Below are 15,809 nucleotides of genomic sequence, written 5' to 3'. Positions count from 1 at the left end.
GACTCGCGGGCGTCCCCGGAAGTGACTGGCCCGGCCCGCACGAACGGAAATACCCGAACCAAGCCGAAGGAGCCCGATCCCCAAGTCCCAGCGCGGAGCAACGTGGGGCGGTGGCAGCGGCTGCGCAAGCGCACAGCGCAGGCCGGGCGGGAAGAGCCGAAGCGGGCAGGCGACGGAAATAGCCGAAGCGGTGGGGCGCCCGAGGCCGTTGCGGACCTCCGCGCCGAAGCCGCTGCTGCCACGGAAGCCGGCCCTCCTGTCTAGTGCACGGCCATCGCAGCCCCCGCCTCCCCCTTCCGCCTCGAGCCGCAGAGCCCTCGCGAAGAGAGCGAGTGACCAGGCCCAGGGACACGGCTTGAGGACCCCGCGTCCGCAGCCGAGCCTGAGGACGCCGGAGCGGACGGCCGGGAGGAGGGAGCGGCGGGTGGGGGCGGGGCCGAGTAAGCCCGAGAACAGCCGAGCGGGCCCGAACGCCGCCGAGCGGGCCCGAGGCGCCGGGCCAGGCCAGAGCCGACTACGGGAGCCGACGCGGGCCGCGCGGTGGGCGCGGAGCAGCGCGGCAGGCCCGGCGGGCGGCGGCAGCAGCCGGAGAGGCCGCGGCGGCGGGTCCGAGTGGCGGAGGCGGCGCGGGCGGCGGCGGGGGGCCGGGTGGCCGGGGTCCCGGGCCCCGCAGCGGCGGCAGCGGCGGCGGCGGCAGGATGATCAAGCTGTTCTCGCTGAAGCAGCAGAAGAAGGAGGAGGAGTCGGCGGGCGGCACCAAGGGCAGCAGCAAGAAGGCGTCGGCGGCGCAGCTGCGGATCCAGAAGGGTAAGGGGAGTCGGGGGATGGGAGTGGAGGTCGGAGGTCAGAGCCTGGCTCCGGGTGATACGGGAGTCAGGGGTGGAGTAATGCGGCTGCCAGGGGTCAAAGGTGTCAGAAACGGGGAGGCCGCGGATGTGGGGATCGGAGACCAGGGCCTGGGGGCCGAGGGGCCGGGGATGGGGTAATATAATCACCAAAGTGGTCGGAGGTAGGGGGGCCGAGCAGGGGGCACTGAGCGTGTTCGGAAAGCTAGGAGTCTGATACTAGGGACCGAGAATCTGAGGGTGGCAGCGGAAGAGGGAGACCGGGAACTCGAGAGTCTGGGGGTCAGACGGGAACCTGGGCGACAGGAAGAGGAGATAGGGACAGTGGGGCCGAGGATTGAGGATCGGGGTGGGAGATTTAATGTATTAACGCTAGAGTCACTGGGAATCAGAGTCAGACCTGGTGAAGTGGGTTCTGGGGCCTGGGTGTCGTGGGTCTGGGTGAGTCACATGTCAGTTTGGGGTGACAGGAGGAGGGAGGGATGCTGGGTACCAGGGATTATAGAGATAGGAGTAGGGTTGGGTTTAGACCATCCTGCTAGAGATGCTGGAACTCTTATGCTCAGAATAGTATAGGGTAGGAGGCTTGGGAACTCACAGATCTGGAGGTCAGATGGGATCCTGAGTTTAGGACGACAAGCAGAGAGGAGTGTATGGACAGTGGGGGCCAGGGACTGGGGGTGGTGGTGATTTAGGGTGAGGAAGGGAAATAAGATCCTTGCATCTGCGCAGACAAGTAGAGACTCCTCTAGAAAGCAGAGGTCGCGGTCAGGATGCTGGATTTGGGGTGGGACACACAGGAGTGGGAACATGTAGGAGCTGGGCTGGGGGACTTACGACTGGATTCAGAAGAGTTAGAGCTTGCCCCCCAGGAGTTCCAGCATATCTGCAGTGTTCCATAGATACGGAAGAGCCTGCCTGGAGACGCGGAGCAGAAGGAGCAGGGAGAGGGAGGAGGGGGTGGCCCACTGCCCAGGACAGAACTGGGGTCCTGGGTAGAGGTTATGGAGGCTCTGCTGGCACCTGCTCTGAGCACCCCCTATCTCCCCCTTTCCTGGCCTGTTTCCCTTCTCTGCTGTGAAAACCCAGACATAAACGAGCTGAATCTGCCCAAGACGTGTGACATCAGTTTCTCAGATCCAGACGACCTCCTCAACTTCAAGCTGGTTATCTGTCCTGATGAGGTGAGGGCACGCTTAACTGGATTCTCAGGCACGGCAGGTGACACCACCTCAAGTTGGCTGGTTCACCTGCCGGGCCTTGCAGAGTGGGGTTCTGACTCCTCTCCTCTTCCTTCACAGGGCTTCTACAAGAGCGGGAAGTTTGTGTTCAGTTTTAAGGTGAGTCTCAGGTGTACAGGGGTGGCTCCCTGGGCTGAGGAAGCAACAGCTGAGGCCCCAGCCAGGCACTGCTGTGCACCTATCCACTTGCCCTCTCTTCTCCTGGAGCCAGGTGGGCCAGGGTTACCCGCATGACCCCCCCAAGGTGAAGTGTGAGACGATGGTTTATCACCCCAACATTGACCTCGAGGGCAACGTCTGCCTCAACATCCTCAGGTGAGGGCACTGGCCCTCTACTACGCTGCCCAGCCCTGCCTGCCAGGCCCCCTTCGTGACCTTGCACTATACCAGTCTCTTTCCCTTCCCTTCCCCTTGTGGTCTGTGTGTCCCTCTGTCTCTTCAGCTCTGCGTTTTCTTCCTCATCTTGACCTTGGCTTTCTGGCCTGTGCTTCTCTGCACCCTCCCGCTAGCATTTCCCGACCGTGCTGTCCCATGCCCTGGGCCTGACCTGTCTGGTCCCAGCAGGGCCTGTGGTGGCTGCCCGCTCACCAGCCCCTATCATGATGCTCTCTGCCCACAGAGAGGACTGGAAGCCAGTCCTTACGATAAACTCCATAATTTATGGCTTGCAGTATCTCTTCTTGGTGAGTAGGGGTGGGGGTGGGAGGGCGGCTGGGGGAGGTTGGCCCTCTGACTTCTGGGCTTGTTGACCTCCTGCCCCTCCCATACCGGCCACAGGAGCCCAACCCTGAAGACCCACTGAACAAGGAAGCCGCCGAGGTCCTGCAGAACAACCGGAGGCTGTTTGAGCAGAATGTGCAGCGCTCCATGCGGGGTGGTTATATCGGCTCCACCTACTTCGAGCGCTGCCTGAAATAGGGCTGGCGCATACCCACCCCTGCCAGGGCCACCAGCCCCGGCGTCCCCTGCAGATATTTATTGGGGGCCACAGGTGGGGGGACAATGGGGCGGCCGGTGGGGGAATCCCATGCCCTGGCCGGCCACCCCTCCCTGCTACCCGCTCCTAGTTTTTTTTTTTTTTTAACCACCATGTGATTAAGGTCGGCGCTGCCTCCCCCGACCCGCTCAGCGATGGGAAATGAATTGGCTTGTCTAGCCCCCCGCTGGGTGCTGTCCAGCCCCACCCCCTACTCTGGGCTCTGGGGTGGGTGGCCATGGGGACTGGGTGGCTGGGGACCCGGCACCCCACCCCTCCACCACTGGAGGTCCCACCAGGCTATTAAAGGGGAATGTTACTGCATGGCCTCTGCCTCTTCCTTTTGTGGGGTGGGAGGGGCAGGTGATGGCCGCCAGAGCTCCTGCAGCAAGAGTGGTGGGAGTTGTGTGCTCACAGGTGGTATGAGGGGACTCCCCCTCAGGCAGGATGAGATGAATCCCATTCTGGGACAAGGGAGGGGCAGGATCCAGTGACCACTGGCTTCCCGGCCAGTGAGCCGGCACAGGGGCTAAGTCCGCACCGTCTGCTGTTCTGCCCTCCTACCGGAGGAGGAAAACTGCCTGGTGCCACTGGGTACCTGAGGTTTGGAAACATCAGCGCGAGTTCTGGGTCCCTCAGATGAGCAGAGCTCTACAGTGGGTGACGTGGTGGGGTGAAGGACCGCCGGGTGGCTGAAAGGAAGGCGCCCGAAAGGGCATCAAGCCCACGGGGCCAAGGCGGGACAGGGGCTCAGCTCCCTTAGGCTGGACTTGAACTTACGGAACACCAAGCTTGCGGCAGCGAGACGGAAAATGCTGCGCATGCGCTTGTGGCCGGCACGTTCCTCGGCGCGTGCGCACGCGCGCTGTTGGCCCCGCCCAGCATTCCGGGCGCCAGAGGGGCGTGTGACGTCAGGTGGTTTAATCCGGAAACGGCGGTGACGGCCGAGGCGACAGAACAGAGGGGCTGTCGTTGGTGGGCGCTCCAGGGCTCTGGATGAGAGGAGCGTGACCCGGAAACGGAAGCGAGTCCCCATCCCAACTCCGGTGAGTCGCCCCTACTGGGGCGCGGGCCCTGGGTGGGCGCGTGGGCGGCGGTGTTCGAGGGCCTCGCCCCTCCCTGGGGCCCTCCCTTATCTCCTGGGTCCTCATGCTGTTTTGCTTTCGGTGCTCAAGACCCCGAAAGCCCCCAAGAGTTTCCTGGGTGAACAAGGCACGCCATCACCTAAAATCCCGCCCTCTGTACAGGAGTCCCCAACATCCCCCAGCCTTATTCTCCGCATCCAATTCCCTCAGCATTTAAGACCCCCGCCCTAAACTGAATGCCATCCACGCGCTGTCAGCTTCGGAGCCCCCACATCGACCCTGTCTGTAGCACTTGCGGCCTCCAGCTCCTCATGTTAGGGACCCTGTCAGCTGGCCTTTCCCTGGCGCTCCGGGTTTCGAGCCCCCTCTCCCCGCGCCCGTCCCCCTGCTGTATCCACACATGGTCACCTCCAGCTTAGGTCCATTGGACATTCTAGGGTCTCATCCCAGAGTCAGGAGGAGATTGAAGCCCAGGACCTCTGTAGGGGCACTGTGGAGTGAGAGGAGCTGGGGTGGCTGGGGTTCCCCAAGTTCCAGGCTCCACTCTCTCTCCTTTGTTTTCTCCCTGCTCACCCTTTTCCTTTCTGTGAGTCCTCGTCTGTCCCCGCCCATACACAGTGTGACCCCAGCGGTGCCTCCCACCACCCTACAGCCAGGTTTCACGCTAGCCCAGGCTCACTGGTAGGCTCCTGCTGCCATGGACCTGTTGTTTGGGCGGCGCAAGACGCCAGAGGAGCTGCTGCGGCAGAACCAGCGCGCCCTGAACCGGGCCATGCGAGAGCTGGACCGTGAGCGACAGAAGCTCGAGACCCAGGAGAAGAAAATCATCGCGGACATCAAGAAAATGGCCAAGCAGGGCCAGATGGTAAGCTTGATTGGGAACAAGCTGGGACTCCAGGCCAGGTGCCGTCGCTTGGTCAGAACCTGGGGCTGCAGCAAACGGGACAAAACAGGACGTGTGTTCTAGGGAAATGGAGTGAAGGGTTCAAGTGAGGCTTTCCTTAGTTTCAGAGTCCAAAACTGCTGCCTCTGTGGAGTTGATATTAGAGCCTTGAGAAATTGAGAGCGACCCTGCGAAGAGCCAAGTGCCAAGTGTGTCGGAACAGCACGTTTGGGGAGGGAGTGACAGGGAAACTCGGGAGTGGCCCATGCCAGGCCACTCAGAATCATGGGCAACAGTGGGAGCTGAGGGCTGAGTTGTAGTAGTTACTTCAATAGATGTGGCATGGGATCCATTTTCCCTGAGGGCAAACTAGCAAGAGATGGCTGAGTTTTGGCCTGAGCAGCTTGTTTGAGGAGGTGCCATTTCCTGGGATGAGCAAAGCAAGGAGGAGCTTTGGGGAGGAAGTCATAGCTGAGCTTGTATGTAAATCAGTATTTGGTTCTTGAGGTGAGCACGGCCTGTGAGGTGGAGGGGCAGATCCTCTTTCTTTGGCCAGGATTGAAATTCAGGAATGAGTGTTGACTGGACATGGAAGAAAAAAGGTTCCTCAAGGGTGGGCCCCGCTTTTCTTCCGGATTCCTGGACCAGAGGTGAAAAGCCTACAGAGGGATCTGTGCAGTGGTGATCCAAGACACATGTGGGTAGGGGGTAGCAGTGAGCACTGGGGCAGGTCCCTAGGAGCCCCTGAAGGCCTCAGTGAGCACACCCCCAGGGCTCGCTCCCTGTCCTCTGTCCCCTCCTCAGGACGCAGTTCGGATCATGGCGAAAGACCTGGTGCGCACCAGGCGGTACGTCCGAAAGTTTGTATTGATGCGGGCCAACATCCAGGCTGTGTCCCTCAAGATCCAAACACTCAAGTCTAACAACTCAATGGCACAAGCCATGAAGGGTGTCACCAAAGCCATGGGCACCATGAACAGACAGGTTCGCCTCTCTCCATCCCCCGCCCCCCCCCCCCGCCCCCCGCCCCGCCGCCACAGACCTCAGGCCCAGACACCCTCCTCCCCCTTTCAGCTGAAGTTACCCCAGATCCAGAAGATCATGATGGAGTTTGAGCGGCAGGCAGAGATCATGGACATGAAGGAGGAGATGATGAATGACGCCATCGATGACGCGATGGGGGACGAGGACGACGAAGAGGAGAGGTTCGGAGACGGCTAGCGGGAGGGTAGGGAGGGGATGCCTGGCTCTGCCCCTGATCCTCATAAGCTTCTCCTGGTTATCTAGTGATGCTGTTGTAGCCCAGGTCCTGGACGAACTGGGGTTGAGCCTGACAGATGAGCTGTCAAGTGAGTGTTTACACCTTGGGGCCTGTGTTAACCCTGTGACCCAGCCACCACCCTCTCCCTGCAGTACTCCCTTCTGCATGGGCGCTCTTCCTAACCCCCACTCTCTGCAGACCTCCCTTCCACTGGAGGCTCCCTCAGTGTGGCTGCCAGTGGAAAGAAAGCAGAGGCTGCAGCCTCTGCCCTGGTGGACGCAGACGCAGACCTGGAGGAGAGGCTCAAGAACCTTCGAAGGGACTGACTGCCTGTGCTTCCGCAGGGAGCCAGTGGATGGCACGGCGTTTTCATTGTACCTTCTGTAATAAAAGAAGTTGGACACTGGTTCTGGGCCTGTGCGACTGGCCTGACATGAGGTTAGGAGTCACTCAGGAGGCTTGGTAATGTGCCCGTCAGTCAGGGTGTGGGATAGAGGGCTGGAATGGTTTCATCTGGGCAAGCCTCCCAGGTCCTCAGGAGGTGATGGTGAGCTGCAAACACTGGCACAGCAACCCCCCTGCCTCAGCCTCAAGGGTAGCACCCCCAAAGATGGTAGGTTCCCCCAGATCTCTTGGTATAATTCCAGGAGGCCAGGCCTATCCCCCAGGGAGACAGTGTCCTACTTTTATTAGCCCAGTGGAAGTCTCAGCCCACCCAGCTCACTGTGATACCCTGTCTGGTTATAAGAAATGTTCTGCCCCAGTCCAGGATGCAGCACGCACCTGGGGATTCCCCCTGCCTGCCCACAATGTAACCCTCCCCAGACACCAGATGGCTAAAGACGTGCCCCACCCCATTCAGCAAGAGGGCTTCGGTGAGGGACTGATGGCAGGCCCAGGACCACTGTCCCCACCAACCAAGGCCTGAGTAATTGGTGAAGTTTTTATTAAATCCACAGAAGTAAAAACCATATCGTGAGGGACTGGGGTACGGGCCACCAAGGAGTGGGAGCCAGGCCACCGGAGAGAGGAGGAAGGAGAGGGGGGGAGTGACAGGACACAGAACAGAGCCAAGCTGGGCTGGCTCAGGGGCCCTCACCAGGGCCACTGGACAGGTCCTGGGCACTCAGGCCAGCACCAGGCAGGCTCAGCGGCGGGGGCTCCACCAGCACAGCAGAGAACTTGGTATCCCCGAAGGCCTCATTCATGCGGGTCTCAAAGAAGCGCTGCAGGCCAATGATGGACTGCACGTCGGCCTTGTCCTGCCAGGCAGATTACAATGGATGGGTCCTACCTCTGCCCCACAGCCTCCCCTCCAACTCACCCCCATCCCCACAGGCTCACCTCAGTCAGCTTGTTGAACTGCTTAAACATGCGGCCCACATCCTGGGCAAACTCCTGGGGGGAGCTGTAGGGGGGTGACAGCTTCTCCTGGAGGCGGGCTCGGATAAGGGTCAAGTCCAGGGTGCCACCAGGCTGATCCTGCAGGCAGGGGCCACAGGCTGAAGGTGAGGCCAAAGAGCCCCTGCACCTCTCACCCTCCCAAGTCCCAGAACTCACCAGGGAGAAGGTAGAGTCAGTAGCCAGCTGGTGCAGAGGCCGGCAGGGCTCATGGCAAAAGAGGGCCAGCAGGACACGCTCACACTTCTGTAGACGACACAGATGTCAGGGTCAGCGGGGAGCTGGGGGCTGCAGGAAAACCCAGCGTATGGGTTCCCCCTCACCTGCTGGTTGGCTGGTGAGAGCTTGGCCACCACTCCCGTACTATCTCCCCCATCCAGGTTCAGGCTGCCATCCTCCTCCTTCAGGTCAGGCAGCACGTGGCAAAGAGAGCAGCTCCACTCCTCCCTAGAGGACACGGAGAGGTGAGGGGCTGCACGGGACCCAGCCCAGCCCTCCACCCTGCAGACTCCACAGCCTCGCACCCTGGCACATCCTGCAGGGCAGGCAGGTGGCAGTCCAGGTGGAAGCAGAATTCGCACTGGTTGCACATGACCAGGTCACCTGGCTTCTGGCAGACACGGCAGATGGTGGCACTGTCATCCAGGGAACCTGGGCCACCAGCTGGGACTGAGGTGCCCTCTGGAGCCACCACCTCCAGACCTGAGCTGGTGCTGCCACTAGGTGAAGCCAGGCGGGGACCCTCTGCACCAGAGCCCTCCCCCAGGGCCATCAACACAGGCTTGGTCTCCGGGCCCTCGGTGGCAGCAGGTGGAGCTCCAATGGCAGCCTCTGTTTCTTCCTCCTGCGAGGAGGCGAGGAGTGGTTTAGTGGAATGCTGGCTGGGACAGACCTCCACTCCCCAGCCACAGTAGCCTAGAGCAGGCTCACCTTGACAATGGCCATTCCAGGCAGGGGAGGGGCCCCAGGCACCCCCGAGGGCGCAGTCCCAGGCTGGCCAGCAGCTGCAGCAGCAGCACCTCGCTCGATGACGATGAGGTTGTAATCCTCGGTGGTGCTGCCTGGGAAGACCTTGAAGACTGGTGGCTGGCTGTCAGCCGTGAGATCCAAGTCCAGGCGTTCGAGGCTCACCCGTGGCACCTTGCGCATGAGGCCACTCACCTCACCGTCACCTGAGCGGGGCCTGTGGGTGTGGCCTGGCGTTGAGCACCCCTGTCCCCATGACCACCCTGTCCCTACATGCACCAAAGGACAATCAAACTCACCGCTTCACCCCCGACACATGGGGCTCAGCACTCGAGTAAGGGTCATCTGCTCAGGACACAGAAAAATACAGGTTGGAGGCACCTAGAACATTGCATTTCTCCCACCTACCAGGCAGAAACCACTCACCTGACCCGAAGCCGTAGCCTTCCTGCACGTCCATCGGCTGTAGGAAGATCGAGTGAACCTCAGTAGGCCGGCCCCCAACAGGCCTTGGGCGCCTCTCCTCCCCCACGGCCCCTCCCTTACTCACCTGGCTGCTGCCAGAGCCCTGCTTGCCCAAAGGCCCCGGAGCCCGAGGAGGGGCCATGGGTGCCGGGCCTGTGGAGTTCGTTCCAGGACGCTCTGCAACAATCTTGCCTGCAGCAAGGAGGTAAAACAGCTTACGGCACATTGCCCAGGAGAGCAAGCTTCAGAGAGCAAGACAAACACCCACCAAAGGCCTCTGCACTCTTGGTCCAGGCGTTGAGGTCCCACTGAAATTTCATCTCGCCGTGGGGCTCCACAGGGTCCACAATCATCTTAAGGGCCCGGTGCAGCTGGAAGTAGATCTGGGGGGGGGGGGGGCGGTACATGAGCACAAAGGCAGAGGACAGCACTCCAGGGCCTTGGGAGGTGCCGACCCAGAACCCACTGACTGGGTGCCCACCAGCACACACCAGCTTCTTGGAGAGCAGCAGAGCCGTGTTGTTATCACTCTCCAGAGCCCACGAGGCAAAACGCAAGATGTGTTCCTGGTGCTTCTGGATCTTGGTCATGGTCCAGTGCTGCCGTTCCAGGCGCTCCTGCTGCCCTTCGGTTACCTTCTGCAGGTGGAGAGCAGGAGAGGTCAGGGAGGAAATGGCACTAGAAGAGCCTCTCCCCACCCAAGGATGGCATCAGCGGCCAGCAGAGGGAGCCAAACCCCCAGGACGCTGCTACCAGAGCTAGGGCGAGCTGTCAGCAGACAAGCACCACACAGGAAGTACCTGGGCATCGTTGACCAGCACGCGGCCCCGCTTGTTCAGTTCCTTCATTATCTGCAGGATGGCCATCTTAACGTCCACTTGCACGCGCTTCTGTACGTCGGACACCTGGCGGATCCTGGGGAGCAGAGGGTGAGATCAGGGCCAGTCAGGCAGGTGCTCACCCTAAGATCTGCCCCATCACACTGGCCTCCACACTTACGAGCTGCGAACCTCCTTGGTGTTCTTCTGCAGTGTTGCATGCTTGTCCCCGAGGCGCTTCACCAATGAGGCCAGGAGCTTGCGCTGGTTTCTCACTGCATCCTCCAGGAACTGGTACCTGAGGGCGGACAGAGGTGGGCCCGGGCGCCCAGCATGGGAATGGGCAGCACCCACCCGCCATGCCTCAGGACTCACTGGTGGTCTTTGTGGGCGTTGAGCTGGCAATCCCGGCAGGTGAGGGTGTCGCAGCTCTCGCAGAACAGCACAAGGGGCTCGTGCTTGTGCACATTGCAATACACAGTGCGCTCACCGTCCCTCGACTTGGCCGGCCCTGAGGAATGGGGTCTATGAAGCAGGAGCTGGGCCTCACCACCTCAACTCAAGGAGCAGACAGACCGGGGCCTCACATCGTGTCTGTCCTGCAGCCCTGGCTTAGCTGCTAAAAAACAGAGGGCCTACAGCAGTGGAAAGGGAAGGGCCCAAACCCTTGCTCTGAACACCCTCTGCCCTTATCTTGACCAAGAGATCCGCACTCCCCTTCTTTCAGCTTCTGGGACTGACAACTTGAAAGTGAAAGGACGATGGCCTCTGATGACCACCCCACTGCTCCCTCTACTGAAAACTCCTCCAAGCAGACACTGGAGAGCTCCTCCGCCTCTGCAGCCCCCACTGCTGGGCTCCCTCCACTCGAAAGACTCTGTGCCGCAGGGGAGGGGGACTCTGGCAACCATGGCATCCAGACACACGCAAGCGCTCTCTGGCTCAGACTGAAAGCAAACGAGGACCTAAAGACATGCCAGGTACCCTTGCCTCCTGAGCCACGCCTGGAGACCTCGTCCCTCTTCTCTGGTAAAAGGAGGCCACACCATCTTAACAACCCACGAGGAGCCTCGCAAAGCCTTCTCAGGCTGGACAAACTTGATGTCAGAGGAGGACCCTCGGAGAGGGGCCAGGCCCCCCACACAGGGAAAAGCGTCTGAAAGTGCTCAAAGCCAAACCCCCCCCCCCAAAGACTAATACACCACAGTGACCCCCACCACTTCCCAGAATCTGCTGCCATTAGATAACTACTTGGGAACAGCCAGCCCCTTCCTCCCCAATCACGTCTCAATGCTACACTGACCCAGCCTGAGACATAAAAACACCAAGATACAAATAAGGCAAATCTCAGTGCCCCCAATACAGCCCCCTCCTGCACGCTGATCTGTGCTTAGAACCCAGGACCCCCTTGGAAACCCCTGCCCTTCCCTCCAGGCTTCTCATGACTCACAGCAATGACCTCCATCTGGATTTTCCAATCAAAACTGTCCTCTGGGCTGCAGGAGCCACGGCATGACTACCAAAACACCATTCACGGGGAGTTCTGGCCGAAAAACCAAGCCCAAGCCCCTCTCCGAAGAACTGCCATCACGGTCACAGAAAAGTCTGAAGATAACTAGTGAAGACTCTGAAACATCTGCGATCTAGCAATAAGAACACTTACAGCACTCACTGGTCAGTGCCAGTCTGAGGACATTCACGGCTTGTGAGGACACAGGGCCCAAAGACCTCACTTTTCCTACTTCAACCACATCCCAGGGAATCTCAGGCCTAGGAGATCCCTCACACCATTCCCCAACAGCCTGCACTTCCTTATCTGTACATGCGATCGTTCCACCTCTGGAGGCATATTCCCTCAAGTGCTCCCTCAAAGCCTCGACACACCCTCTACTGCAGCATGAGATCCCCTGTGCACTCCACACATTTCCGGCCTGTGGCTTTTCCCCTTCTATCCGGACGGGCAGAGGTAACCCACCAGAGGACCAGCCTCCCCCCTTTTTGAATTCTGCTCTCAGGCCTTTCAATTGGTACTCCATCAGAAATTCCCTGACACTCCACCGCCATCTACAACCAGCATCAAAAGCAGCTGGAAAAACATGCAGGGAAGAATCAAGGCAACCCCTCCGTGTTGCATACCAGTGGAGCGCACGGTGTGGTCCTTGGTGTACTTCACCCGCTGGTGCGCCTCCACACACGTCTCACAGAGCGGCTCAGAGCACTCCACACAATAACTGGTGGCTGGGGCATTATCCTCACAGCTAGTGCAGCACTGCTGAGCAAAGGCAGAGTCAGAAGAGACAGCACCACCAGACACATCTGCATTCAGACCCAGAAAATACAACCTGGTAAGATGATGCCTTTACTTAGCCTAAACAATCTGCTAAAGCCGTAGTGAAGCCTGGAGCTGGTACTATGCTCTGCGCTGCAGACTCCTACCCACGTCCAGAGGCCTTCCAAGGATTGCTTGGGCAACACATACCTGATTCGCATCCTGGGAATCCGTGGCGGCCTTACCGCCACAGTCTCGCATGAAATAATTCTCCACGATATCTTTGGAGAAACATTGCTGCTTACACACTGGACAGTCCACCACTGCGAAGAACAGGGGAAAACAAGATCACGCATATTCACATCCAGATTGCGATCCCATCCTCCACAGGGACCAACTTCCACCCCATGCTAGGCCAACCCTCCGCTCCGGGAGAAGCAATCAAACCCTTCTTTGACCTAACTTGAAACCGTCGCCCCATCCGAATAAGAGACCCACAGTCCGCACCCGTTTTGGCCACTGTCCGGTCCCGACCCTCTCACCCAGATGACCCCTGCCATTGTGACGCTGGGGACAGACCCCCAATAGCCGAGCTTCCTCCGAACCTTGGCTGCAGGATGGGGGAGGAGCCGCCCCCGGTCCGACCGCACTCACCAGAACCGTCGCCCGCTGCACTTCCATCCCCCGAGCTGTTGGCGGATGCAGGCGCCGGGGGCCCGAGGCAGGCGCTGCAGGCCGAGTGCAGGCAAGGTAGCAGGCGCGGTTCCCTCTCCGGCCGCAGGCGCTCCCGACACACGCCGCAGTGCTCCAACAGTTCCAGCGCCTCGCCGCCGCCCCCCGCGGGTGACGACGCCGAGGCGGATGCCGCCGCCGAGGCCGATGCGGAGCCCGCGGCCGAGGAGGCGGCAGCGCGCTTCTCGGCGCCCGCCGAGCCCTCACTCGGGCCCGGGCTGCCGGAGGCGGCCGCCGCCGCCGCCGAGGCCGCCGCAGCCGAAGCCGCCATTCACACGCCGCCGGGGGCGCCCAAGGAGGGAGGAGGGGCGCGGGGCCCGCCACGCAGGCGCAAACGCGCTTGCAGCCAACGGCTGGGCCGCTGCAGCCGCGAGGCCTAGCGCCGCCAGGCAAAGCCTGGGGCGCCGCCCGCTGCGCGCGGGGCGCTACCGAGGCTCACCCGGCCGCTGCCCGCTCTCCCGCCGCCGCCGCCGCCTGCGCCGCCGCCTCAGCGGCTGCTCAGATCAGCACCACACGGCACGCTCACAACCGCTCGCCCGCGCGCCCGCTCGCAGAAAGAGCCACTGTCGGGGGGCGGGACAGAAATAACTGGCGCCGACGCCGTCGCGCACGCGCGTTGGGTGCCTCGGGCCCGGAGGCGGGGTCGGAGCGCGCGAGGCCGCGAGTACGCACGCGCGGCCCCGAGCCGCCGCCACCCCTCGCAGCGCTTCTCCTGAGGAAGGGGCTGGGCACCGCCTCTCCGCCGCCGCAGCCTGACCCGCCGGCCGGGCGCGTGCCCGCTACTATAGTGCCCGCTCCAGGCCGCTTGCTGCGCAGGCGCGCACGTGGTCGGCCCCCGCCTGGGCCGCCTCTCGGCCGTCCGGAGAGATGGCCCGCAGCTACGTCACCGGGCGCTCTCGGGAGGGGGCGGGGTCGAGACCGAGGGGAGATGCTGACCCGGGCGGAGAGGCCAAGCGTCCCCACCCCGTGGCCGGGCCGCTTACTGGCCTTCTAGCCTTTTTATTGTTTAACGTGAGAAACACTGAAAGCTAAGTCAGCTAGCTCCCAAGGGGCTCAGAGCAGCGAAACTGACATCGCCTGGCCCCCAAGCTCCCCTGGCCACCTTTTAGCCAGCCACTGCGCTGGCTTTAACACTCTCCGGGTGGGCGGGCTGAAGAGGGGAGCGGAGTCTGTGGGGAGGTCCGTCCGAGGATGGAGACAGGATCTGCAGGGCGGGTAGGCCTGCCTCAGCCGGGAGCAGGATCTGCGTGGGAGGCGGGTGTGCCTGTCTGAGGAGGCAGTGTCTGGGAGAGTTCTGTCAGGTGGGGGAAGCTAGGCCTGGAGGAGGAATCTTAGTGGAGACAAACACGGTCTTTCTGTGAGAATCCTGTCAGAAGCGGAGTCTGGGCGGAGAATCCTGGGGGTGGGGCGGAATCTGTTGGGGTCCCCTGTCGTTCCGCGCAGGCAAGGGAGCAGGGACTGCGGCTGGAGCTGAGGGAGGAGGGGTCCTGAGAGGAAAGCAAGGTCGCCGGCAGGGGATCTGTCTGGAGTCACCGGGCAGAGAAAACCGGAGGCACGGGCGCCCTGGAGCTGTGCCTGGGGTGGGCCTCCGTCCCTGCGCGGGACTCCCGGCCCTGCGGCCTCCAGTCCGGGAGGAGGCTCGGCGGCTCCTCTGTGAGGACGCAGAGAGCCTGAAGGGCCGTCACGTCCAGTCCTCCGACCCGACTCCGCAAAAGCTCCAGCGGAGCGGGCCGCGGCCTCCCCGACCCGGACCCGCAGGAGCCCGCACGCGGAGGCGGCGCTGGAGCTGCTTCCCGCGCGGCCCGGCCACCGGGCTCTCTGGCCCCCGCAGGGGCTGGGGGCCGCGGGGCTTTGTCTCGGCTCCGGCCTTTGTTTCAGCTCGGGCGCGGCCCCCAATCCCGGCCCCGCCCCGCCCCGCCCGCCCGCTGCAGCGCCCGCCCCTCCCCCGTCGCGGGCCTCGCCCTCCCCCCGCGGCCTGGACCCCAGACCCCGCTTCCCTCCTAGGAAGAGGGAGAAGGAAAGTTGGTGGCTCGCCGTGAGCTGCCTGAGGCGCGGAATCTTTTAGTAATTATTTGCTGAGCACTTTCCATGACCCCAATCCAGCACTGTGTGCTGGGCCCCAAAATCACCCGGTTGCATGGGGTAGGGATGAGCCATACCTATCCTGGCCCAACAGTCCAAATAAGTAGGTGATGGTCAAGAGTGTGGGACTCAGGCCTGGCCCTAACAGCTGGGGGAAGAACAGTTCAGACTCAGTCGTTTCTGACTCCTGTTCGGCCCCATGAAACGCAGCACACCAGGCCTCCCTGTCCATCACCAACTCCCGCAGTTCACCCAAACTCATGTCCACTGAGCCGGTGATGCCATCCAACCATCTCATCCTCTGTCGTCCCCTTCTCCTGCCCTCAATCTTTCCCAGCATCAGGGTCTTCTCAAATGAGTCAGCTCTTCGCATCAGGTGGCCAAAGTATTGGAGTCTCAGCTTCAACATCAGTCCTTCCAATGAACACCCAGGACTGATCTTTAGGATGGACTGGTTGGATCTCCTTGCAGTCCAAGGGACTCTCAAGAGTCTTCTCCAACAGCTCAGAACAGTTCAGGCAGAAGCAAGTGCACAGGCCCTGAGGCAGGCAGGCACTGAGGGAGCAGTGACTGGAGAGGTGGGAAGTGCCTAGAAGTTGCTGGACAGGTTGGGTCCTCCGGTTCCCCACCCCCCCCACCCAGTTACCATCCCTTCACTAGACTCCCGCAGTTCTTTCAGAATACCATCGGTGGAGGCAGGTTCGAATGGAAATCAGGCTCAGACAAACTCGGGGAAGCGTGATGGTGGAGACAAGTGGGCTTGCAGGAGGGCAAGGCCAGGCCAC

General features: G+C 61.5%; 3 protein-coding genes across 4 annotated transcripts; 2 read left to right on the top strand and 1 right to left on the bottom strand.

Annotated features, from left to right (window-relative positions):
• Positions 1-124: 124 nt before the first annotated feature.
• Positions 125-3,386, top strand: UBE2M (ubiquitin conjugating enzyme E2 M). Its single transcript, XM_069552316.1, has 6 exons — positions 125-807; positions 1,935-2,029; positions 2,147-2,185; positions 2,298-2,401; positions 2,706-2,769; positions 2,864-3,386. Exons 1-6 carry the CDS (start codon positions 699-701, stop codon positions 3,002-3,004), a joined length of 552 nt encoding a protein of 183 aa, XP_069408417.1. The 5' UTR covers positions 125-698; the 3' UTR covers positions 3,005-3,386.
• CHMP2A (charged multivesicular body protein 2A) lies at positions 3,345-6,697 on the top strand. 2 transcript variants are annotated; one of them, XM_069552311.1, is made up of 6 exons: positions 3,345-4,108; positions 4,800-5,012; positions 5,835-6,014; positions 6,105-6,235; positions 6,318-6,379; positions 6,490-6,697. In XM_069552311.1, the coding sequence occupies exons 2-6, from the start codon at positions 4,845-4,847 to the stop codon at positions 6,615-6,617; spliced, it is 669 nt and encodes a 222-aa protein (XP_069408412.1). In that variant the 5' UTR covers positions 3,345-4,108; positions 4,800-4,844; the 3' UTR covers positions 6,618-6,697. The 2 variants fall into 2 exon arrangements, with proteins under 2 accessions (XP_069408412.1, XP_069408413.1); XM_069552312.1 differs by having other exon boundaries at positions 3,927-4,108; positions 4,766-5,012.
• Positions 6,698-7,220: 523 nt separating this feature from the next.
• Positions 7,221-13,728, bottom strand: TRIM28 (tripartite motif containing 28). Its single transcript, XM_069552244.1, has 17 exons — positions 12,865-13,728; positions 12,421-12,533; positions 12,078-12,210; positions 10,317-10,452; positions 10,123-10,239; positions 9,924-10,038; positions 9,615-9,761; positions 9,392-9,506; positions 9,209-9,315; positions 9,085-9,121; positions 8,958-9,003; positions 8,623-8,875; positions 8,217-8,536; positions 8,016-8,139; positions 7,852-7,938; positions 7,636-7,773; positions 7,221-7,553 (listed from the first exon to the last, which is right to left on the bottom strand). Exons 1-17 carry the CDS (start codon positions 13,211-13,213, stop codon positions 7,377-7,379), a joined length of 2,514 nt encoding a protein of 837 aa, XP_069408345.1. The 5' UTR covers positions 13,214-13,728; the 3' UTR covers positions 7,221-7,376.
• Between the last annotated feature and the right edge of the window lie 2,081 nt (positions 13,729-15,809).

The sequence above is a fragment of the Ovis canadensis genome, chromosome 14 (genome assembly GCF_042477335.2).
Source record: "Ovis canadensis isolate MfBH-ARS-UI-01 breed Bighorn chromosome 14, ARS-UI_OviCan_v2, whole genome shotgun sequence".
NCBI classification, from domain to species: Eukaryota; Metazoa; Chordata; class Mammalia; order Artiodactyla; family Bovidae; genus Ovis; species Ovis canadensis.
Note: the sequence above shows the minus strand (reverse complement) of the source record. Positions and strands in the feature narration are given on the sequence as shown.